This window comes from Kryptolebias marmoratus, linkage group LG19, assembly GCF_001649575.2.
Source record: "Kryptolebias marmoratus isolate JLee-2015 linkage group LG19, ASM164957v2, whole genome shotgun sequence".
NCBI classification, from domain to species: Eukaryota; Metazoa; Chordata; class Actinopteri; order Cyprinodontiformes; family Rivulidae; genus Kryptolebias; species Kryptolebias marmoratus.
The window spans coordinates 4,779,494-4,799,708 of record NC_051448.1 but is presented as its reverse complement, the minus strand read 5'-3'; the positions used below and the strand labels follow the sequence as shown (position 1 = coordinate 4,799,708).

Sequence of the window (20,215 nt, the reverse complement as noted above, 5' to 3'; positions counted from 1 at the left end):
ACAGACTGAATTCATGAACCTTAAAAACAAACTTATAGTTCAAAAATTATTTTCCCAGCTTCAGGTTTTAGCACATTAAATGCTGTCTTTGTACTATTTTATTTTATTAATGAATAAAAACCTTGCATTCTGTATTTACTTATGTATTTTTTGTAGCTTCACACCTTTTTGGGAGAAACTTGATCACATCTTGGAACAACGACTTGAAGTAAATTACAAATATCAAGCAGGCCCACCTAAATGTTTATAAAACAAACTGATTTCATGGATGTTTTGCCAGTAGTGATAGTTTATTTTTATTTATTTCTAGAGAAATGAATCAAACATCAAGTAACAAACTGATGGAGTTACTCTTTAAATCTTTCAAACTTTCCTCTTTTTCTTAAAACCGCTGGACTCATAAATCCAGGATTATTCATTTCTGCTCCCACTTCTTGTCGTTTCATCTCCCTCGTGTTCTGCTGCGGTTTCTTTGTGTTCCCTTCAGATTGTTCCAGCAAACCAGAGGAGCAGCACAATGCTTTAACTCAACAGTCCCTCCCGCCTTATCGTGCCCTGCAGCTTGGCCCGATCGGCTGATATAAATTGGACTTGCCGGGCAGAGAGACGCCGGTCCCTCCTTTGGGTCTGCACATTGTTTCGTCTCGGCCCGTATTTATTTAGATGTAAATCAGTTTGCAGAAGTGTTACGTCCTGTCCTTGTATAGTGGGTGGTGGACTGGTGTGGTGGACTGGTGCTCGTTTGTTGGGGGGGAAGTCCACTCTATTGAGACTGAAGATTGTTTTTCCATAATAGGCTGTTATAGATGTGAGGGGGTGACATCATGCAGCCTCACCCATAAGGTTACATGTATGAGAAAGGACTCCCACACCCATATTCTTTACAATACTGTTCTTGTTTTACGCAACAGGAAGCTGCATTTGAGATCTTAACTTGTGCTCCTGAAAGTGTCTTTAATACAACAGAGAGGACAAGACAAGAGCTAAAGTAGGTTTTTATCATCAAAATAGTTGTTAGAGGGAAGAAACGCTCGTTGAAGCAATGGCCAGCAGGTTGATTTCTGTAATAAGTCTAGAGATAAGTGATTTTAGGAATATCTATTCAAATTTCAAGCAGTTGTATTAAAGGTGAAAGGGTGATAATGTTTTTGCCTGTGTCTGTGTGGTCATTTGTACGTGGCATTAGGAAATAGGGTTCTGAGCACTAACTGATCCCATACGATATGTACAGGTATGTATTTGGTACAGGCAGGGACTTGAATTTACTTGTTACCCTGTACTTATAAAGTACATACTTGTACTTACCTGGGACACACCTGGCACATACCTGATACTTTCAAGGAGCGGGCTGTATTATGAAGTGACTTGTTACCCTGTACATGCAAGGCACATTATGGTACTTACACAGAGTGTACTTGTACTTAACTGTGTGTACTGGATATGTACCTGGTACGCACCAGATCCACACCAGTTATGTAACCGGTAAGTCTCTGGTATGTACAGGTAAATACCTGGTACTTACAAGGTGACAAGTCATATGATAGGTACTAGGTACGTACCAAGAAAGTACCAATATCTACCCTGGAAGTACAGGGTAACAAGTCACTTCATAATACAGCCTGGTTCCTGTAGCTACAGGGTGTGTACCTTATAAGTACCAGGTAAATACCCAGTATATATTGAGCTGTACTGTATCTTTGTTTGTTTAAATGTCCTCAGATTTAAAATAGGACAAAAAACCATTACTGAAAGTGTTTTTAATTCTCATGAAAGAGAGGCTTAAACAATAATTCTGTGAGCAAAAACACTAGATTATACAAAATATGCTAATTAATAGCATAATTCCATCACTTCCTCTTTGTCTCTTGTTCTTAGTTGTATTATTTAATGTTGTTTTTCCATTATTGTTCTGTTGTTAGTTTTGAAATTCTGTCCTCAGTATCAGTAGAACCTTTAGCTTTCTTTAGAAGACAAACAAGAGGGCAAGAACTACAAATTTGCCTCAAGATTAAGGTCCTTTATTTGTCGTGTAGTCTCCTGTTGGAACGAATTTGAGTTCAATTAAATGTCCTCGCTCGGCTTCCGTAGGCATTCCTTCACTGTCAGTGCTCGGTGACAGTCAAACATCGGGAAGCCAGCATCCTGCTCCAGTTCATGAACCATGGAGGAGATTAATAGCATTGAAGTCGTTCCGTGCACAGAGTCCAACTACCTGAAACCCTTCCGGGTGTCCTACAACCAGGTGAGCCACCTCTGACTGCTGTGGAGGATGCTGAATCTGGATGCTGTCGGCTAGCCCAGCCACCCCCCTCCCCCGCCGCCTCATTCATTTAGCTGCTAGCATCGGAGGCTAACCTGCTGACCACAAACACTAACAGCTGTCAGCAGTTTAACACCAAAACGAAAACCGTCAGCCGTACTCGGTCTGTTTGAACCCCACAGCGGTCCAGTTTCACTTGTTCCGTCTGTAGTTTGTGCAAACTTGAGGCAGCTAGGCTAACAGGCTAATGCTAACGTTAGCCAAGCAGAGGGGGCTCTCCTAATGGCTGAGCATCATCAGCACATGCTTTAAATTAGAGCTGTAAGTGACATTGTTTAACAGCCTGACCTGACAGCAGATGATGTTTTATTTGTGTGACTTATGAGGCATAGGGGACTTATTGAGCTCAGCTATCAAACTGGCTCAGAAAATTTGTTTTTATATATATATAAATATATATTTTCTTTTGTTTTTATATATATATATATAAATATATAAGTCTTCACTGTTCAGGTTTAGATTGTGTTTTACTGACTGGTTTTCATAAAGAACAGAGGAGAACCTTGCTACTTTTAAACCCTGGTAGAGTTTGTTTTGTGAAAAGTAAGCTCATATTTGTCTACCAATTCTGAGTGATTTTATTTGCACCCCAGATTTACTTTGAATAGAGTTATCAGTTATTTATGTCATTAAAGAGTCTTTGATTAAGATCCACCGTCTTGGTCAGAACGAAAGGAATCACGAGGAAAAGCAGGCAAATGGTGGCTCTGAAAGGACAAAATGAGAGCCGTAGTTTCATCTTTTTCGATCCGAGAGGTCCCTGTTTGGGTAGGACGACCCTGAATTATCAAATGCCAATGGAGAGATTACAGTTCATCGAAAAGACTTCAGTACTGAGACGATTCTACTGATTGCTTCTTTACTGCAGTAACATTTATAGAAACCAGATTATTTTTATCTTGGTAAATAAATATAAGAACACGTGGGTGGGTGTGAACAGATGTTTACTTAGAGCACTTTGCTTTCAAATGCCAGCCCTAGTTAAAATATATGTATATATTATTTTATGTTTAATTGCTGCGCACCCATTTCACAGCTTATTTAAACCGGGACCAGTCCTGTTCCTGCAGGTTTTAGATGTTTTTCTGCTCTTCAGCTGGTCTGCAAATTTTGCAGAAGCCTGTTAATCACTCAGTCATTTAAATCAGGTGTGTCAGAGCAGAGAAACACCTGAAACATGGAGGATAGTGGCCCTCTAGGACCAGGACTGGACTCCACTGGTTTAGTTTTCTCACATAGTTTTCTCAATATGAACTTCTACAATTTTGGAAAGACTACAATATGATTGTCATTATTATTTATTTTTTTTACTTCTTATGTAAAGCTCAGTTCTTCTTCCCTCATGTCAATTAAACACCCAGCTCATAAATTTCTGCTTTTTGTTCACATTGAAATGAAGAAATTGCGTCTCCTCCACTCCTCAGCTCCTCTCATGTTACTGGTTTGCTCGCTGCTGCTGCTGCTCCGGATCCACACAAACTGGGTCATGATGCGTTTCATTTACTGTTTAATCATGTCAAACCGGAGCTGGCCAGAACAATTATCCCTAACTGCTGTTAGCAAGGTTAAAAGTTTCCTCTGATTTTCAGGGTTAAAAATCGGTCTTGGGTTGTCATTCCTGTCGGCCGTCTATTCAGAAATTCGGTTTCTATTAACAAACCCAAACGGCTCTAATTTGGCGCAACATCTGCAAGAGAAGTTCCTCCAATATAATGTAATTCACTCAAGGTTGATAGGTTAAATACTCACTGTTTTCAGCTGTAGCTGTTTTCTGTGTGATAATATAGGTCTGTATTTGAGTGTTCGACGCTTCTGCTCAGACTGGAAGCATCTCTCCATCTGGATCCCTGTTTTTTTTTTTGACAGGACAGTCAGGAAGGGAAACATTTCAGCAAACTTCTAATTTTCCAACTCTTTCTAGAATCACAGAGAGGAGAGGAAAAAAACGCCTCGCTTCTGAGGAGGAGAGAGGTTGATGACGCTTTCCTCCTCAGAGGGAGCGCGAACCTTGTCTTGTGGCGTTTTATTAGATTAAACGTGCTGGAAAGCAGATCACACAGCCAATTAAAATGTTGTTTTTTTTTTTCACAGTCAGCAGGTTTCCCACACCTTGCTTTGTCAAACGAAAGGCCGAGCAGCACGTTTTATCTCAGTTTTCTTGTTCAGGTTATTATCGGTTTGTCTGGGCTCTGCATGTTGGGTGTTGCTGGCCTCTAATGTTGTCCATTAATGCCTGCTAACGCACGCCTGTCAAGCGTCATTTATCCCCTGCATTACTGAGGTAGTCATTTTTCAGGGGGCTTGTAAATCCATCCATTCTTCTACTCGGCCATCGGTTCATGTTTTTGAATTTTGAAGATGAAAATGGAGGGAAGGGACATTCTCAACTCCTCTGACAAGCGTCTCATCATGTATTTAGTGTCACATTAGCTACTTTAATGTAGTGTCCCAATATTCATGACAGAAAAATGTGTGAAGTTATGAGCCTCAGTTTATCCTTCCAGTTTAACTCTGTTTGATTTTTTATTATTATTATTATTATTATTATTATTGTACCGTAGGTTTATTAAAAGCGCAGCTCATAGACTCTTAGCCGTCCCTCTAAAAGAAAACATATTTTCATGCTGGTGTGTCCTGATGGTCTCCAACAAAGTGAGAAATATTTCCTTAAACAAACAAATAGCCTGCTGTCCAAAAATCATTTAGGATTTGACGATAGCTGTGTAGTTTTTCTGTTACTGAGCTAAGGAGGTCGGTACTGTTGGTACTGAGGAGTTCTGAAGGAAAACCGCTTTGGTTGGCGCCACTGTTGCCTGATGGGGTTTTTTTTGTGAATTTTTTTTATTTTGCTGGGTTTGATGGGCTTGAAACCAGAAAAAAGCAATGAGGAGACACTTGAACCAGCTGACAATGATCGATATTGGCAGAAATTGAGGTTAGTGAACGACATTGACCCCCACAAAGATGTGTGGATTTAAGCAGACTGTATTGGTGACTTTTTGTAGTGCTGGTTAAAAACAAAAAGCCTGTTTCATCCAGTTTTTAGGCTGAAGAGGCTTTAAATGTCCTCTTAGACAAACCATAAACTGCCTCTGTGATTGGATGGTGCTGTTTGTTTTTTTTAGGATGATTTAAGCCCCATCATGTGATGAGCAGCTGAGTTAGGAGTTTGTCCTGTCTGGAGTTCACACACATGTCAAGAGATCGGCTGAAGATGGCAGATGGACAACAGAGGAGATGATGCTGAGCTCTGTTCGTGTCTTATCCACACTTTCATCCTCATTATGGATCCTTCAGAGCTCACAGCTCAGGATGGGCTCTTCAGAGACTCCCCACAAAGGCTTTTATTTCTTTTTTTTGTGTCGCGCTGAGGGAGCTTCTCTTCTGGAGTCCTTTTATTCTCATCTGTACATCTGCAGCTGAGCCTCCGGTCACTGATCAGACCTGCTGACCTCCCCGACTCCAACCCTGAGAGTGGATAATGTCGTGTGAGAGACTCTCCGAATCGTCGGTTTTTGGTTGTTTTGTCTCGTCTCCCTCTACAAAGCAGGTGATTGTCCCTTGTTGACTCTGGGAAACCCCTCTTATCTCTGACAGAGAATCACAAGCTGCTACTTAGACGTGAAAAATAGACGTTCATTTATTCAACACGATGGTTTGAATTATTCATCTGGAGCCATTTACCTCGTTTCAGCCAGTGGCCCCTCACTCCTTCAGCGAGTGTGAGCTCCATGACCCTGAAATACACATTTTCTCATAAAGCTGATTAAAAATATGTTCAAGATTAAACGCAGCAATCAATTAATGACTGTTATTTGTATATTTTATGTTTGTTTTATCAACAGAGGATTTCCTTTATGTGATTTAGGATCAAATCCATATTTAGTTTGATTATTTAATTTAAAAGTATCTCTTTTTGCAAAAAGTTGAGTTTTAATTTTAATAATTTAGAACCAGTTGAGGTAAAATTAATGCAACAATAATAGTACTGCTGACTGATTTTATAATAAAGTGTAATTTAGCTTTTAGGTAATGAATTTAAAGGACTAATTGACTGCTGACAAATTCATTGAACCTGCGCGATATTACAGTAAATGGAGGACCACAGACTTTTTATTTTTTAAATAATTTTTTTGTTGTTTTTTAAAAAAATCCTTGAAAGTAATCCAATTTCATAAGTTTTTAAATGTAGCTCTTTTTTCTGCAGGGTTTGCTTTTTAGTATTGCTGACAGAGATTGTTTAATAAAATGATAAAACCCTTTTTTGGTGTAAAAAAATAAACATTTTTTTCTCTGCTCTCTTTGAGACATCAGCCCTGTCTGTTCGTTGTAGTAAATTGGAGCACGAAGGTGTTGCTGTAGTTGAATATTTGAAATCTGCAGCACAAACACCAGCTTGTAATCTGTTGTTGCTGTCGCTGCCGCGTCTGCCATGCTTGGGGTCGTAGGTCAGGCAGGAGGAGGGACCATGGCAGTGTTTTCTAAAAGTTGCGTTTTTGCTGTCCACATGAAAACACAACGGTGGTGTTTGAAGATTTATTTATTCTTTTACTCTGCAGCCTGGTTTAATAAAATTCAGTTTTTGGGCTCCTTAAGCACCGTTTCCATGTGGAGCCACGGCTGAAACATTAAAAAAACCTTTGTGTTTTTAGAAATACCTGTCTTATATCCGTATATTTTATAAGTCATAAGTGAGTTTATGTTGGTGAAGATGTGGCATTGTGAAAAAGCAGAGACTGTTGGGTCTCTGGCACTGAAGCCTAAACCAGGAAATAAAACTGTTGACATTCAAAGTGCTGTTGTATTTGCCGATGGTTGATTTCTTTTTTTTTTTAATGCTGCAGCTGCCAGTTGATGGTGTCAGCACAGGAGGTGTGTGAGTGCTTGTGTGTTTTGAAAGAGGCGGTCATTAGACGTTCTCACAGGAGCTCCTCGGTTCTGATGTTGTTGGGGCCGCGTCGACTTAAGGGTCCCCGGGTCGGCTGCTTCTGCTTCCCTTCCTCTCCGACTCCGTCTCTCCCCACGGGCTAATCTCTCCGTCGTAATCCATGTCGGCCATGGTTCTCAATCTCCCCGAGGCCATTCCCGCTGTTCCCGCCAACCCCCCTCTCTCAGCAAGTGGCCCAAGTAATGAGGGGAACCCCACCATCTGTGTGTGGTGACAGGACACTAAAGAGAGAGTGTGTGTGTGTGTGTGTGTCCTGACACATTCATCCAGAGTAGCTTCACCTCAAATAATATGAGAAAAATAGAGTTGCTCAATCGATGATGATGTTTGAGCCCTTTAGACCAGGCCTCCAGGCTCCGCTGTCCTGGAAGTTTTAGGGTTTTCTGCTCCAACACACCTGGTTTAATTACCTCCTCAATAAATCATCAAGTTCTCCAGAAGCACGTCCACAAGTAGTTCATTTAAAGCAGGAATAGGCCTAAAACATTCAGGAGCGCGGCCCCTAAGAAGCAGAGTTTGACACATGCTTTTTACAAACTGGGTCATAATCAAGATGTTTAATTTCTAATTCTTTGATTTTAGGTCGTATTTTCAGATTAGACATTTTCTAATCCTGCAGTTTTATTTGGGGAAAAAATGAATGATTCTGCAGATAGGCTGTCTTGGTAGTTATCACCGTGTTGGTGGTCCCCAACAGCATTATCTTCCTGTTTGTTCAGTGGAGCTTTACATTTCTGCTTAAACTGCACTTTAGGCCCAATAAAAATACAGAATAAAATATGAACCCTATTTCAAAAAGGGGTCTGTGAAGTCTATCAAACTGCAAATCCCAGCAGAGCATTTAGAGCTAAAACTGACCTAATTTATGACCCAGCAATCCAAGGTCTTCACCATTGGTTTGTCTTTTGTGTCACAATTAAATAAATTATTTCCTTTCTGTGACTTTTTAAAAAATATTACATGGAATATTAAAAATAAAATGGGATCTAAATGATTCCAGTAGTCTTCGTTTTGCTCTGATACTATCAGATTTCCTCTAAAGCTTTTAAAAATGGAAATCCATGTTGTGAAGTACAGTTCTATACAGAACTTCTAGAAAAGTGAGACCCCTTTGGACAAAACTACCCAGTTTGACAGCATTCACCGCAGCAACACTTAGTCCTTTCCTTTGTACAATGGCAGGAAGTAGTGATTACAGAAGCAGTGTTATCCATACAGCCTCATTCTAACGTTTCTAAACTTAATCTTTTTAATGACATCAGGATTTTGTAAGATTTTGATTGCAACTGTTAACCTACATGGCAGATCGGCAGCTTGTTTGGCACTTAAATTACATCAGTTTTCCTCAGGTCATTAGGTTTTACTTTTTCCAAAAACTTTGCAAAGGTTGAATTTAGCTTTTTACTACAGGAACAAACTTCTTACGAGCAGTCCTCGTAGAGAGTCACTGAGTGGATTTAGACGGCACAGTTAAATCTACGCCGTATTTCTCTGGGATCTGTCAACAGGCAGTCAGCAGCAGATCCTTTAAGTTGGGATGTTGGGCTACTTTGTCCAATGAAACCTGGAGAGGTTGGAGGCCAAATCACTTGAGGTGCTTGAACCATTCTTGCGATGTGGAAGGCTGCTTTATCCTGATGAATGATTTTACTTGGTGATCAGCAGTAATGTTTAAGTCAAAGGTATGTGTTAGAGTCACCTCTACATCAAGGTTTTCCCACAGTGCATTTCTGTTATTATGTCCTCCATCAGGTATTCTCTGATGTAGATGCGCTCATTGTGGGATCCTTTGGATGTGGACACAGGTTGGTGTTGCTGACCGTTCTGTGGAAAACGATGCAGTGCCACGAGCCCAACATCAACCAATCAGAAGCCTCGACCTCGATAAACAAGAACTCGGAGATGGCTGCGCCCACAAATCGACAAAAAATGATCAAAAACAAACTCGGGGAGGAAGAAAATCACCATTTATTGTATATAAAATGTCATTTTGCATCATTACGCAGTTCAGGGACCCTTCTTGGCAAACATTTACAAAATCTTTTTGGTCAATCAATAAAAAGTAGCCAGCCAAAATGTGTCTGAAAAAAGGTTTTACACGACGATGTTCGCCGGCTGCCGGCTACGTTTGAAGTCCCTGAGTAGAAGGTTGTCTTCCAATCAGAGGATTGGGGGTTTGATCCTCAGCCAGTCTCTCAAAGTGTCCCTAGGCGAGACACTGGACCCCCCACTGTCTTCCATATGCTTCCTGGTGGACTAGTGAGAATATAGACATACTGTAAATATAGTAGAAAGCTCTGTATGAGTATGTATTAATAAGAAACACATTGCAAAGTGCTTTTTACCATTTACGTACTGCGTTAAATGTCCCACACACTGCCAGCTACTGCTGTAGTGACCATTCAGTCTGACTTGACCCAACATGGGGCTCATTTTGTGCGAGACACAGACTCACTTGTTGACACAACAGGATTTTGTGAGTAATTAAGTTGGTAGACTGTAGAGCAGCCAAAGCATCTGTCTCGGCTTCATTTCTCTGGATTAACGGCAGAGAAGGAGAGTTAACTGCCGTCTCTTCTTGTCTTAGCTGCTCGTTTTTTACTTGTGCTTCACAAATCGCAGATTTCGAACTCGTTTCGGTGCAATTAGCTTGCTGTTCCAGCTCCTCCTGAAGCCGCACCGACTCACTCCAACACCAGATCTCTTGCAGATGGAGAAAGAAGCTGCTCTTCCTTGCATCTGACAGAGCTTGTGGGTGGAGAGGAGGTGTAGCCTAAATATGAATCAAGGTCATATTTCCTCAGGCAGATAAAATGTAGGCCAACTTTACCATTTTTATACAGTAAAGTGGAGAGAAGAATATATGCAAAGTTGCTGTGGTAAATTCACACATCAGATCTGATATTTAAAAGGAAACTCTTGACATATATAGTGTTGCTTTTGTTTACTACGTGTTAATTTGTTCCTCCGGGCTATAAATAGCAAATATATACTCTACTCTTTAAAAAAAAGGCTGTATAGTTTCCTTGTGAAGCTGGAAAGTATTCCTCGGCTTAAAGATTCCCCAAACAGAAAGGTTTTAACAGGCTTCCTTCCCAAATACAGTCATTATTATTCAAAAACTGAGTAGGTGTTTGTCATTTAGAAATACAAATGTCAGAATTTGAATTTCAATGCATTTGTTCTTTATTTTATTTTAAGAACAACAGTAAAATCTACATGAAATGAAGCAATGAGTTCCACATAAATCGCAAGTATTTAGCTCCTTTGGCTGAGTTTAAATATGAATAAATTAAAATAAAATAAAATATCAAAAAGAACCAGCAATCAGACAACATAGAGGTCAAACACCACTTTGGTTCTGACCACAATCGTGCTCTGAAAACGGGAGTTTTCACCTGGTTTAATATCCAGTTTAATAATGTTACCATTGCCTTTATAACAATATTTAATAGCTTATTTTAGTTTGGGTAAATTACCAAAATTAGGAATTTCTCCATGTAGGTATAAGACAAAAATTTGTTGTTTTTTTTTGTTCAGTATAAAATGAAACAAGGAGGAATTGCCTTTGGTTTTATAAAATTTCAATTCTCCTCTGTTTGCACATTTTTCTGGTTTATTAATAATTGTTTTGCCTCAGTATATGTTTCTGTCGGGTGTAGTTTAGGACATGGATTTTTCATGTTATTTTACAGCAAACCTATTAAATAAATCAGATCTTTTTCTTTAGTTCACAAATATTGTTTTTTTAAGTGATGCACTGATTTTAAGCCATGCAGATTTGTATGAAAAACAGATCATATTTATATTTTATTTTAATCAGGCAAATGTCCTATGTGTTAACATGGAGTTAAACCTATACCGCAGCCCGCCTACAGGGGGCACTTATGCTGTTTCAGCTTCAACTTCTACATTAAGTTGTTATGTGTAGTTATTAATATATCAACAGTGTTTATTTTCACTTCTGTGTCACTCAGTTAGAACAGTCAATATATTTAAAATAAGGATGTTTTTAAAGCATTTACTTATTGCTGTTAAATGTGTTTCTTCACAGAATGGCACAAAGAAATCCTGGGACTTCATGCGAACTCATGACAGGTAAAACAGTGCATGCGGCGTCCCAGTCTAGTTCTCCCATGAATGTGCTTCTTGCCAACAAATCAAATAACCCTAACCCCACCTAAAAACAGCCATATTTGTGTGGAGAAAAATTGGTATTCACAAATGCATGAACAGTTTTTTAAACGTACACATTTAAAACCCAGACTGAGACGGTTTGGACATGTGCAGAGGAGGGACAGTGGGTATATTGGTAGAAGGATGTTAGAGACAAAGAGGACATATGGATGCAGTTAGAGAGGACATGGAGGTAGATGGACGGAGGACAGAGGACACAGAAGACAGAGTTAGATGGAGGAGGATGACTCGCTGTGGAGACCTCTGAAAAGAGAACAGCTGGTGGACGCCCCGCCATCGTGTCCACTGTCCTCTGATAGAGGAAAGGGCGCTGCTTCTCTTAACGTTTTCCAGAAGAAGAATAACCTGCCCATTTTGGGTTGTTTATTTCAGCAATGCAGTCCACAAAATTTACATTTTTAGAATCCAGTAACGTGTTTTAATTTAGCGCAGTGGTGTCCAGTCCTGGTCCTGGAGGGACACTGTCCTGCATGTTTTAGAGGTTTCTCAGCTCTTCAGCAGGTCTTCACTCAGCCTGTTAATCACTGTCATTTAGATCAGCTGTGTCAGAACTGAGAAACACCTAAAACATGCAGGACAGGGTCCCTCCAGGACCAGGACTGGGACCGGGACTGGACACCACTGGTTTAGTACATTATTTCAAATAACCCAGTAAATCTGTTTCTTTTTTTTTCCTAAATGTGTGAATTTGAAAACCTGTTGGTGCATTTGTGAATCTTGTACGCTTCTGGAAGACTTTTGAGACTCTTTTCTCTCCACATATTTGACTTTGTCTGCAAGCAGCCTTCCTGATGATGCCTGTCGATCTCTGGGTCATGCATGTTCATGTCCAAAACATGTTCTAATCTGAAGAGCTCGTGTCTAAAGTATCTGAATCCCATGTAGCTGCTGGGATCAGAAAACGAGGATGAATTTTCTGATCTGAGTTCTTGACTTTTATGTTTTGTTTTGTGCTTTGTGAAAATTATTTCTAATGTATTCTTTTAGCCTAAACTGACCTTTTTTTATCAGCATGCAATGTTAAAAAGAATTTGCAGAAGCAGTCTTTGCTTCTTCCTGGCGTTTTTTTTATCCTTATCTTTCATTTTTCTTTGATTGGACCATTAAACTAAACAGGCCTGTTTTTAGTAGATGTGGCAACTTGTTATTCAAAATGAAACAGTGGCTGTAAAAGTCTAAGCTTCATGGGATGAAATGTAAAAAAAAACCCATCAGTTCCCCTCCTCAGTGTACCGTAATGCCAGGAGGCAAGTTTCAGGTCATTTCAACCCTCCTTCCTCCTCCACTGACCCCAAACACAGGTTCTTGGTAAAAATAGTCCCCCTGAGAGAAAGCAGCAAGCCTAAAACCTGTATTTCTGAGAAAAGATTTCCCGTGGCAACATGTAGCTTTTCTTAAAGAGGAAATGCTGGCAAATTGTTTGAGCGTTTGTTGAAAGGACCCAGGATTGTTTTGCATTTTTGTTAAAGTGTGTGAGACCTTTTTTTTGTTTGTGCTCTTGCTTCTACGTGAACGAGCGAAGCAAAAAATCCTCATGAAACGACCGGATCGACCATCTGTGCTTCAGCTTCTTTCAGAGGCAAATCAATCAGATCAATGCAGAAGAGCTGGGCCACGAAATCTAATCTCAACACGGTCAACAGAGGGTCTTCACCAGTATTGTTCTTCGTTCTTTAAGTTGAGATAAACGCAAACTAAGATTTATACAGCTTTACTAACTGACTGTAGTTGCACCTGCAGCCTGTAGTCCTGATTGATTCAAGAAAAAAGTAGACAATAATTTCACAAAACATGAGGGAATACTTTCATATTGGTTTTAGTAAATGAGAAATATCCCAGCTTCTTCATTTCTTCAGTTCTGTCACAAATAGGGTTAAGCATCGTTTGAATTTGAACATTTCTGGTTCCTAACGATTCTCGATTCCAGTTCTTTTAAGAGGCAATAAAGGCTGTAACCTTTCCGTGGCACTCTTCCGTTTGTTGCACCAAGAGCTTCCCTTTGGAGGTGGACGGAGCAGCACGCGGTGTCGTCTGGTCAACTTCCTGGCTAACGTTGGCACCTTCAGGTCGTTTATTTATATAAAAATACACGCGCTGACGTTAGCTTGGTATTTACATTTGAGCTGATCCACCATTTTTATGACGAGCATAACTTGTTAGCTGCCTCAGTGTTGATTTAAGACCTGATTCTGACCGCGGTGCGGCGCTAGGCCAGGCTGGTCGTGCATTCTCCAGTTGCATTATAAAATCTTCTTGCAGGTGTAGCACTGAGCCGACTGACTGCTAATTTCTTTTATTAAAGTTCAGCCACACTCTCACTCTCTGTCCACGGTTGCCCATCTGAATGTTAGTCCCGGCTCCAATCGATTCTCAAGACTCGATGGCCAACCCTAGTCACAAGAGACAAGAATACATTGACAGTATGTTGGTAGTGAAGCTCTGTAGCCTTTAGCCTCTGCTTTTACCCAGTTTCCTCAGTGTTCAGCCAGGATCCCTTCAGAGGAAGTCTAACAGTCCTGAGATCTGTTTTGGCTTTCCTTGGTTGAAACATTACAGCTGTTTTCAGCAGCAGAAGAGCAGAAATGATGTTTAACAGCCCCGCAGGACTCCCAGCTTGCATCTCTCAGGTCTGTGTTCGGCTTTTATTGCGGATACTGCAGTTATTTTATCCGTCTCTGCTCCGCAGTAGGAATGGTCCCTTGCAGGATGTTTCACATGCGTCTGTGCTGTTTAGTTTTTCCTCACTCAGTTTCTTAGAAGCTGGTAAAATTCACAGATGCATCAGCATCACAGCTGAAGAAAAGCCGCAGGTCAGAAGGGAGTCCCTGCTGCGTTTTAGTTTTGGAAGAAGCCGGTGGGAAAAGGCTGTTTTTGTTTCTGTTCATTCAGTGGGAGGAAGGACGGGAAAGAAGTGATTGAAACAGGAAGTGGACCGACGAGCTGCTGTTTCTGTAGCTGCTGGTGTGAAAAGGATCAGAAGTGTTTGTAATTATCAGCAGACACATGACTGACCTGTAGGCCGACCACACAGGAAGATGTAGTCTGGTAACTGTAGACATTTAGGCTAAATGATATATATATTATTGTTTTTAATGCCTGCTTCTTATTGCCTTCCTAGCTCTGGACTTTGCTTAAAGAGCCACAGAGAAAGCATCTAAAAATACTTCCCTGTTCAAGTATTACCTGCTGTACTTGTACACAGTCAAGTTCAGTTTATTTAAACCTTTAAAACAAGTCCTGACTAGCTGTCCGAATAAGAATGCAGCTGATCCGGTGTAACGACTGGCTCGCTCAATTTCTGAATGAAAACAACTTTTACTCTTTAACCCTTTACTGACGCCGGCCGTTTCAGCTTTTAAAGTGCGGATTATAATTAGAGACGTTGGTATTTTCTGCAGAAGCGCAGTGGGAATGCTGACAGCTGAACGACTTTACCGAGAGTTGGTGAAGAAGTTAAAAACGAGCTAGAAGGAGCAGGACAGAAGCACAAGGCTACAAGTAGGAGAATGAAAGCTAAAAGCTAAGTTTAGCGAGGTGAACGTAGCAAAAGGCTTGAAAATGATTAGCTAGAAGTAGAAGAACAGCAGCTAAAAGATAAAAACAGATTTCAAAGACAGTTATGTTTTTAAAGATCTATGTGGGAACTTTTAAAAAATAATTCTTCTGAGCTGAACGTTTTGATATATGCACGGTTAAATTAATATGCAGAATTCTGAACAAATAAAGCTACTTAATTTGAATAAACTAATTGTTTTATTTTGATTTCCTCCAGCAGAAATGAAAATCTATCAAAGTAAAATGTGTGACCCACTGAGTGTAAAGATGAGTTTAGATAAACTTTGTGGGCCAACCTTTTTCCTGAAAACGCTCATCTGCAGACATGAAATCATTACCGAAGTGGGTCTGATATTTTAACAGCAGCCTCCTGGTTCCCTTTCAGCATGGGAAACTCAGGGCAGGGCTTCCTGCCGCCTCAGGCGCATCCGCTTTCCCAACACAGAGCCCGGTTCTGAAGCCTGCGGCGGCGCACAAACACAAAAAAAAACAACAACCGCCCGCAGCGACCCGACCACAGTTCACCGGGACCTTCGCTCTACTTTCATTTCCAGATCCTCGCAGCGACGAGTCAAATTCCCAACAGTTTGACCTCCTGATCCCTGGATCCTCGTTCTTATTTTAGAAGTGGAGGGTGTTTTAGTATCACTTTATTTTTACCGCAGGAAATGTCCGACACAGGAATACGCTCGGCCAGGCGGCGTGCTGTGAATCACTGAAGGTTAAGATATGTGCAGTCATGCAGAATAAAAGGTTTAATTGTCATTTCTAAACAAGAGATCTGTGTCAAAATACCAAAAACTATTATTATTATTATTATTATTACCTCTGTAAAGGAGGTTATGTTTTTAGTAGCGTCTGTCTGTCTGTGGACAAGATTACTCAAAAAGTTAGGAACGGATTTTCAGGAAATTTTCAGGAAGTATCAAACATGATACAAGGAATAAGTAAATAAAGTTTAGGGGTCAAAGGTCAGCCCGTGCTCCAGATCTGCAGCTGTATAACGGGAATGGTAAACTCCACAGCTGGACACCTCATTGGTCAAAGGTGATCACTGTTGATTTCAAGGTTCATGGGGTCAAAGGTCAACGTTTTTTTAGTTATTATCATTATTTTTATTGTTGTCTTTAGAGGCTGCGGCAGCTCAGTGGTCAGCCGTCTTGTAATCCTGAATCTGGTTTGAATCCAGGTTGCGTCAGGAAAAGGCCTCCGCTGAGTTCGCTCACTGTGGCAACAGCCGAAACAGCAGCCGAAGGAACGAAAACATCATTATTATTGTCTTGGAATTGATGCTTTCTGAAGATTTATTTTTCCCCTGCAGTTACATGTCGTTTGTGCAGAAGTTTTAACCAGTTTTGTGTGATTTTGGCTTTTTTTTCCCCCCTCTGGATTTTGCAGCGTATCGGTGCTGATCTTCAACACCACCTCACACTGTTTCATCCTCGTCAAGCAGTTCCGTCCAGGTAGGTTTTCTTATTTGTTCACAAAGCGGCAAACCGGCAGCAAAAAACAGATTCATAAACTGTGCAGCTTTTTCTTCTTTTTCGTGACACCGGTCCAAGATTAGACTGTCAAACATCCTGTGGGCAATTTCACTTAAAAAGCACAATGTAAACTCTGTTCAGTCAACTGATTTGTTGAAATGTAGACTCATAAATAGACCACCGCAGCCCCCATTACTGTACAAAGCTTAACCTCCTTTGTTAAAAGTCGCCAGAGGCTTTTTCACTCCGCAGTGCGCTAAATTCAAGGAAGTCTGGGCCTTGATATACTTTTCTCCTCCCTTCATTTATAAATGCTGCTGGGAGAAAAATGGCAACAAGGATAACATTCGGCTTTTAACTTGAGAAATGTTTTATAAGTCTTTATTCTGTTTAATCACCATTTCTCCTTATTCTCTCACCTGCAGCTGTGTACATGTGTGAGTGGGAAAAGGCAAAGACGAAGACTCCTCAGGCTGCTGAAAAGACCGAGGAGGGCGAAGCTTCGGAGTCTCAGGAGGCCCAGCCGGCCTCAGAGGAGGAGAGCTCGTCCCAGTGGCCCCCGGCCTCAGCGGGGGTCACCTACGAGCTCTGCGCCGGCCTGGTGGACAAACCGGACCTCTCCCTGGAGGAGATCGCCCGGCAGGAGGTGCTGGAGGAGTGTGGTTACGACGTGCCCGCTTCCAAACTGAAGAGGATTACTTCATACAGGTCAGCAATGAACCTTTTATTCCGTTCAGTTCAGTTATTTACCTGCTTTTTCCTCTCCGGGTCGCTGGGAGCTGCTGTCTGTCTCCAGCGGTCACAGTGCGAGAGGCGGGGGACACCTGGACAGGTCCTCAGTCCACCACAGGGACACAACCATTCAGTCTCACTCACATCAAGGGACAATTTAGAGTATCCATCCATCCATCCATCCATCCATCCATCCATCCATCCATCCATCCATCCATCCATCCATCCATCCATCCATCCATCCATCCATCCATCCATCCATCCATCCATCCATCCATCCATCCATCCATCCATCCATCCATCCATCCATCCATCCACCCATCCACCCATCCAGGGTTGTGGGGAGCTGCTGTCTGTCTCCTGCAGTCACTGTTTGAGAGACGGGGTACACTCTGGACAGGTCTTCAGTCCATCACAGGGACACATGGAGACAAACAGCCATTCAGTCTCACTCACACCAAGGGACAATTTAGAGTTTCTATTTGTCCATCCGTCCATCCGTCCATCCATCCAGGGTCGTGGGGAGCTGCTGTCTGTCTCCAGCAGTCACTGTTTGAGAGACGGGGGACACCCTGGACAGGTCTTCAGTCCATCACAGGAACATAGAGACAAATGAGACAAACAAGCATTACCGCTCTGTCACATCTAGGAACAATTTAGAGTTTTTGTAAATAAGTTTTAATTTGGCTCTATTTAAGTAGAGGAAATCCCACAGACTGTTTGCGTGGTTATTATCTTTATAATCAGTAGGTTAAGTATCTTTATTAATACCTAATTATTTAATTTAAAATCAGTGTAAAAAGACCTGTCATGTATCTGTATTTAAACTTTGGCTCATAGATGTGGGATCCCAGACCTGTTGGTTGACAAGCTGAAAGTGCTGTGGTTGTGTGAGCGAGTCAGGCGTCAGGAAAACCGTTCGTCTCTGTCAGCAGATTCTATTAGCTGCCTGAGGGTCGACGGAGCGTTTAACGGAGCCAGGATCTACCAGTCCCACATCCGACTGTAGCAGCCGGGCGGGCTCTCCTACGTATGTTTTTGATTTGACTTGAACACGTCCTCCAGCTCTGTTGGTGTTGTCTATGAGCGTTGTTATGTGTGGGCTGCTTCTGTTGTATCAACTTCACCCACATGAGAGCCATGGGGGTGTTGCTGCAGCCCGGTGGACTGAACCTCATGCTTTGGGATTAGACCTTTTTTAGACGCACAAAAGGCTTTAGAACACGCTGATGGAAACAGAAAAATCAGAAAATGAAAATACCCTCCTGATTAGCAGGGAAAAAAATAATGTCCAATCACAAGTTTTTAAAATTCCCTAATCTTTGTAAGGTGCCAAAGCCCCACCCCTTCATGTTTGGTACCATTGAAAAGCCCTAAACGTCCTCTGTAGATGGCAAAAAGAGGACAAACTAAACTGCTGGTTGTCAGGAGGACATGTAGCTTCTAAAGCTACATATATGCCAACCAAGAAGGTTTTGAAAGAAGTTTTATTTTTTCCTTGACTGTTCTTATCAGAAGATCCTGTTTCTCCCCCCACAGATCCGGCGTGGGTGTAACGGGCGCCAAGCAGACCATGTTTTACGCCGAGGTGTCCGACGACAACTGCGTCAGCGCGGGCGGAGGTGAGCCGCACGAGGGGGAGTTCATCGAGGTGGTCAAAGTCCCGCTGCACGAGGCCATGACGTTTGCTTACGACGAGCGTATACCCAAAACCATGGGCGTCATTTTTAGTTTCATCTGGTTCCATAATAACATGTCTCCCAAGTACAAGATCTCTACTAATGTGTAACTAGCCTTAACTAGTGGCTCTCTCTGTCATTTATTCCACCTTAAATCAAACACCGGCCCAGCACACACACCGCCCCCCTTCATGGCTCGCCGTCCTGTGTTGCCTTTTTGCTTATTGGTACATGATGAAGGGTGGGCTTCTCTTCTTATTACCAGCTGGTCTCATGAAGTTCTGTTCGAATCACTTTTTTAAATTTTACGTACAACCCTCTTAAAAAAAAAAAAATGCCTCAGCTGGTTGTCTCTGGCACTTATCGTTCTCCGTTTTTTTTAAGAAAAAAGAAAACCAACAAGATATGCTAACCATTTCATTTGCTGTGCCATCACTTTCAGACAGCCACATATCACTGAACTCATTCGCCTGCACAACTAAAGGGAGGCTCCGCTGCTTTTAATGTAGGTCTTGAATGTTATCTGCATGAAACTGTTCACCTCCAAGACACAACGTTGGTTGAGAAGAAGCCATTCGTCATTGTCCACTCTTGTTTTCGGCTTTTCGGCACTTCTGAAGCGTTCAAAACGCTCCATGTTAGGTTTACTTCAGCCCAGAACTGCTGTTCTTAAAATGAGAATCTACAGGATCTAACTTGTCACTTATTAATATTATCAGAATATTAGCATACTAGTATAATGCACTTAAGTAATATTTAGATAATCTGACTCTTCCCCTGCTGTAAACTGTAACAGTAAAGTGTTAAATGCCACAGTTTGCTTAAAGTTTAGAGTCCTAAAATTGCATCAAAAGAATTAGTTCTTGGATAAGAAGCCGTGCTTTGAGCGCAAATAGATTTTGTGATGCTTTTATTGGACAATAACCATTAAAAATACACACAAAACAGTGGAGTCCTTTCATATGTGACCGAGAACCGTGGGCTTGGAAACACCAGCTGGTCTTCAGATGAAATCAAATGAAATTTAAAAAGGAAGTGTATTTTAGCCACAAGTGTTACAAGAAATAAAAGCAGTTGTTATAATTGGATATAAAAGCAGGACAATAGTGGTTGAGACTGTTTGTGTTGTCAGTTTTTCTTTGTTTAATTGGCTTTGTAGCGATGCTAATATCTTTTAACCAGGGATGTTTGGGGTCACAAGTCTCTGCTGTTGTTATTTTGTGGGTCATAAGTTGAAAAGTTTGGAAACCACTGAGTCAAACACCGAGCTTTGTAATGATTGAAGCTTTTAAGCAAACTG

General features: G+C 41.3%; 1 protein-coding gene across 1 annotated transcript; it reads left to right on the top strand.

The window, feature by feature from the left end:
- The first annotated feature begins 2,079 nt into the window (after positions 1–2,079).
- Positions 2,080–19,284, top strand: nudt14 (nudix (nucleoside diphosphate linked moiety X)-type motif 14). Its single transcript, XM_017411727.3, has 5 exons — positions 2,080–2,242; positions 11,323–11,366; positions 16,419–16,483; positions 16,930–17,212; positions 18,776–19,284. Exons 1-5 carry the CDS (start codon positions 2,162–2,164, stop codon positions 19,023–19,025), a joined length of 723 nt encoding a protein of 240 aa, XP_017267216.1. The 5' UTR covers positions 2,080–2,161; the 3' UTR covers positions 19,026–19,284.
- The last annotated feature ends 931 nt before the right edge of the window (positions 19,285–20,215 follow it).

Excerpts from the sequence above, each read along its gene's own strand:
- nudt14 (XM_017411727.3), top strand. The coding sequence starts at position 2,162 with ATGGAGGAGATTAATAGCATTGAAGTCGTTCCGTGCACAGAGTCCAAC. Across the intron at positions 2,243-11,322 it reads TCCGGGTGTCCTACAACCAG|AATGGCACAAAGAAATCCTG; the intron begins GTGAGCCACCTC and ends GTTTCTTCACAG. Across the intron at positions 17,213-18,775 it reads AAGAGGATTACTTCATACAG|ATCCGGCGTGGGTGTAACGG; the intron begins GTCAGCAATGAA and ends CTCCCCCCACAG.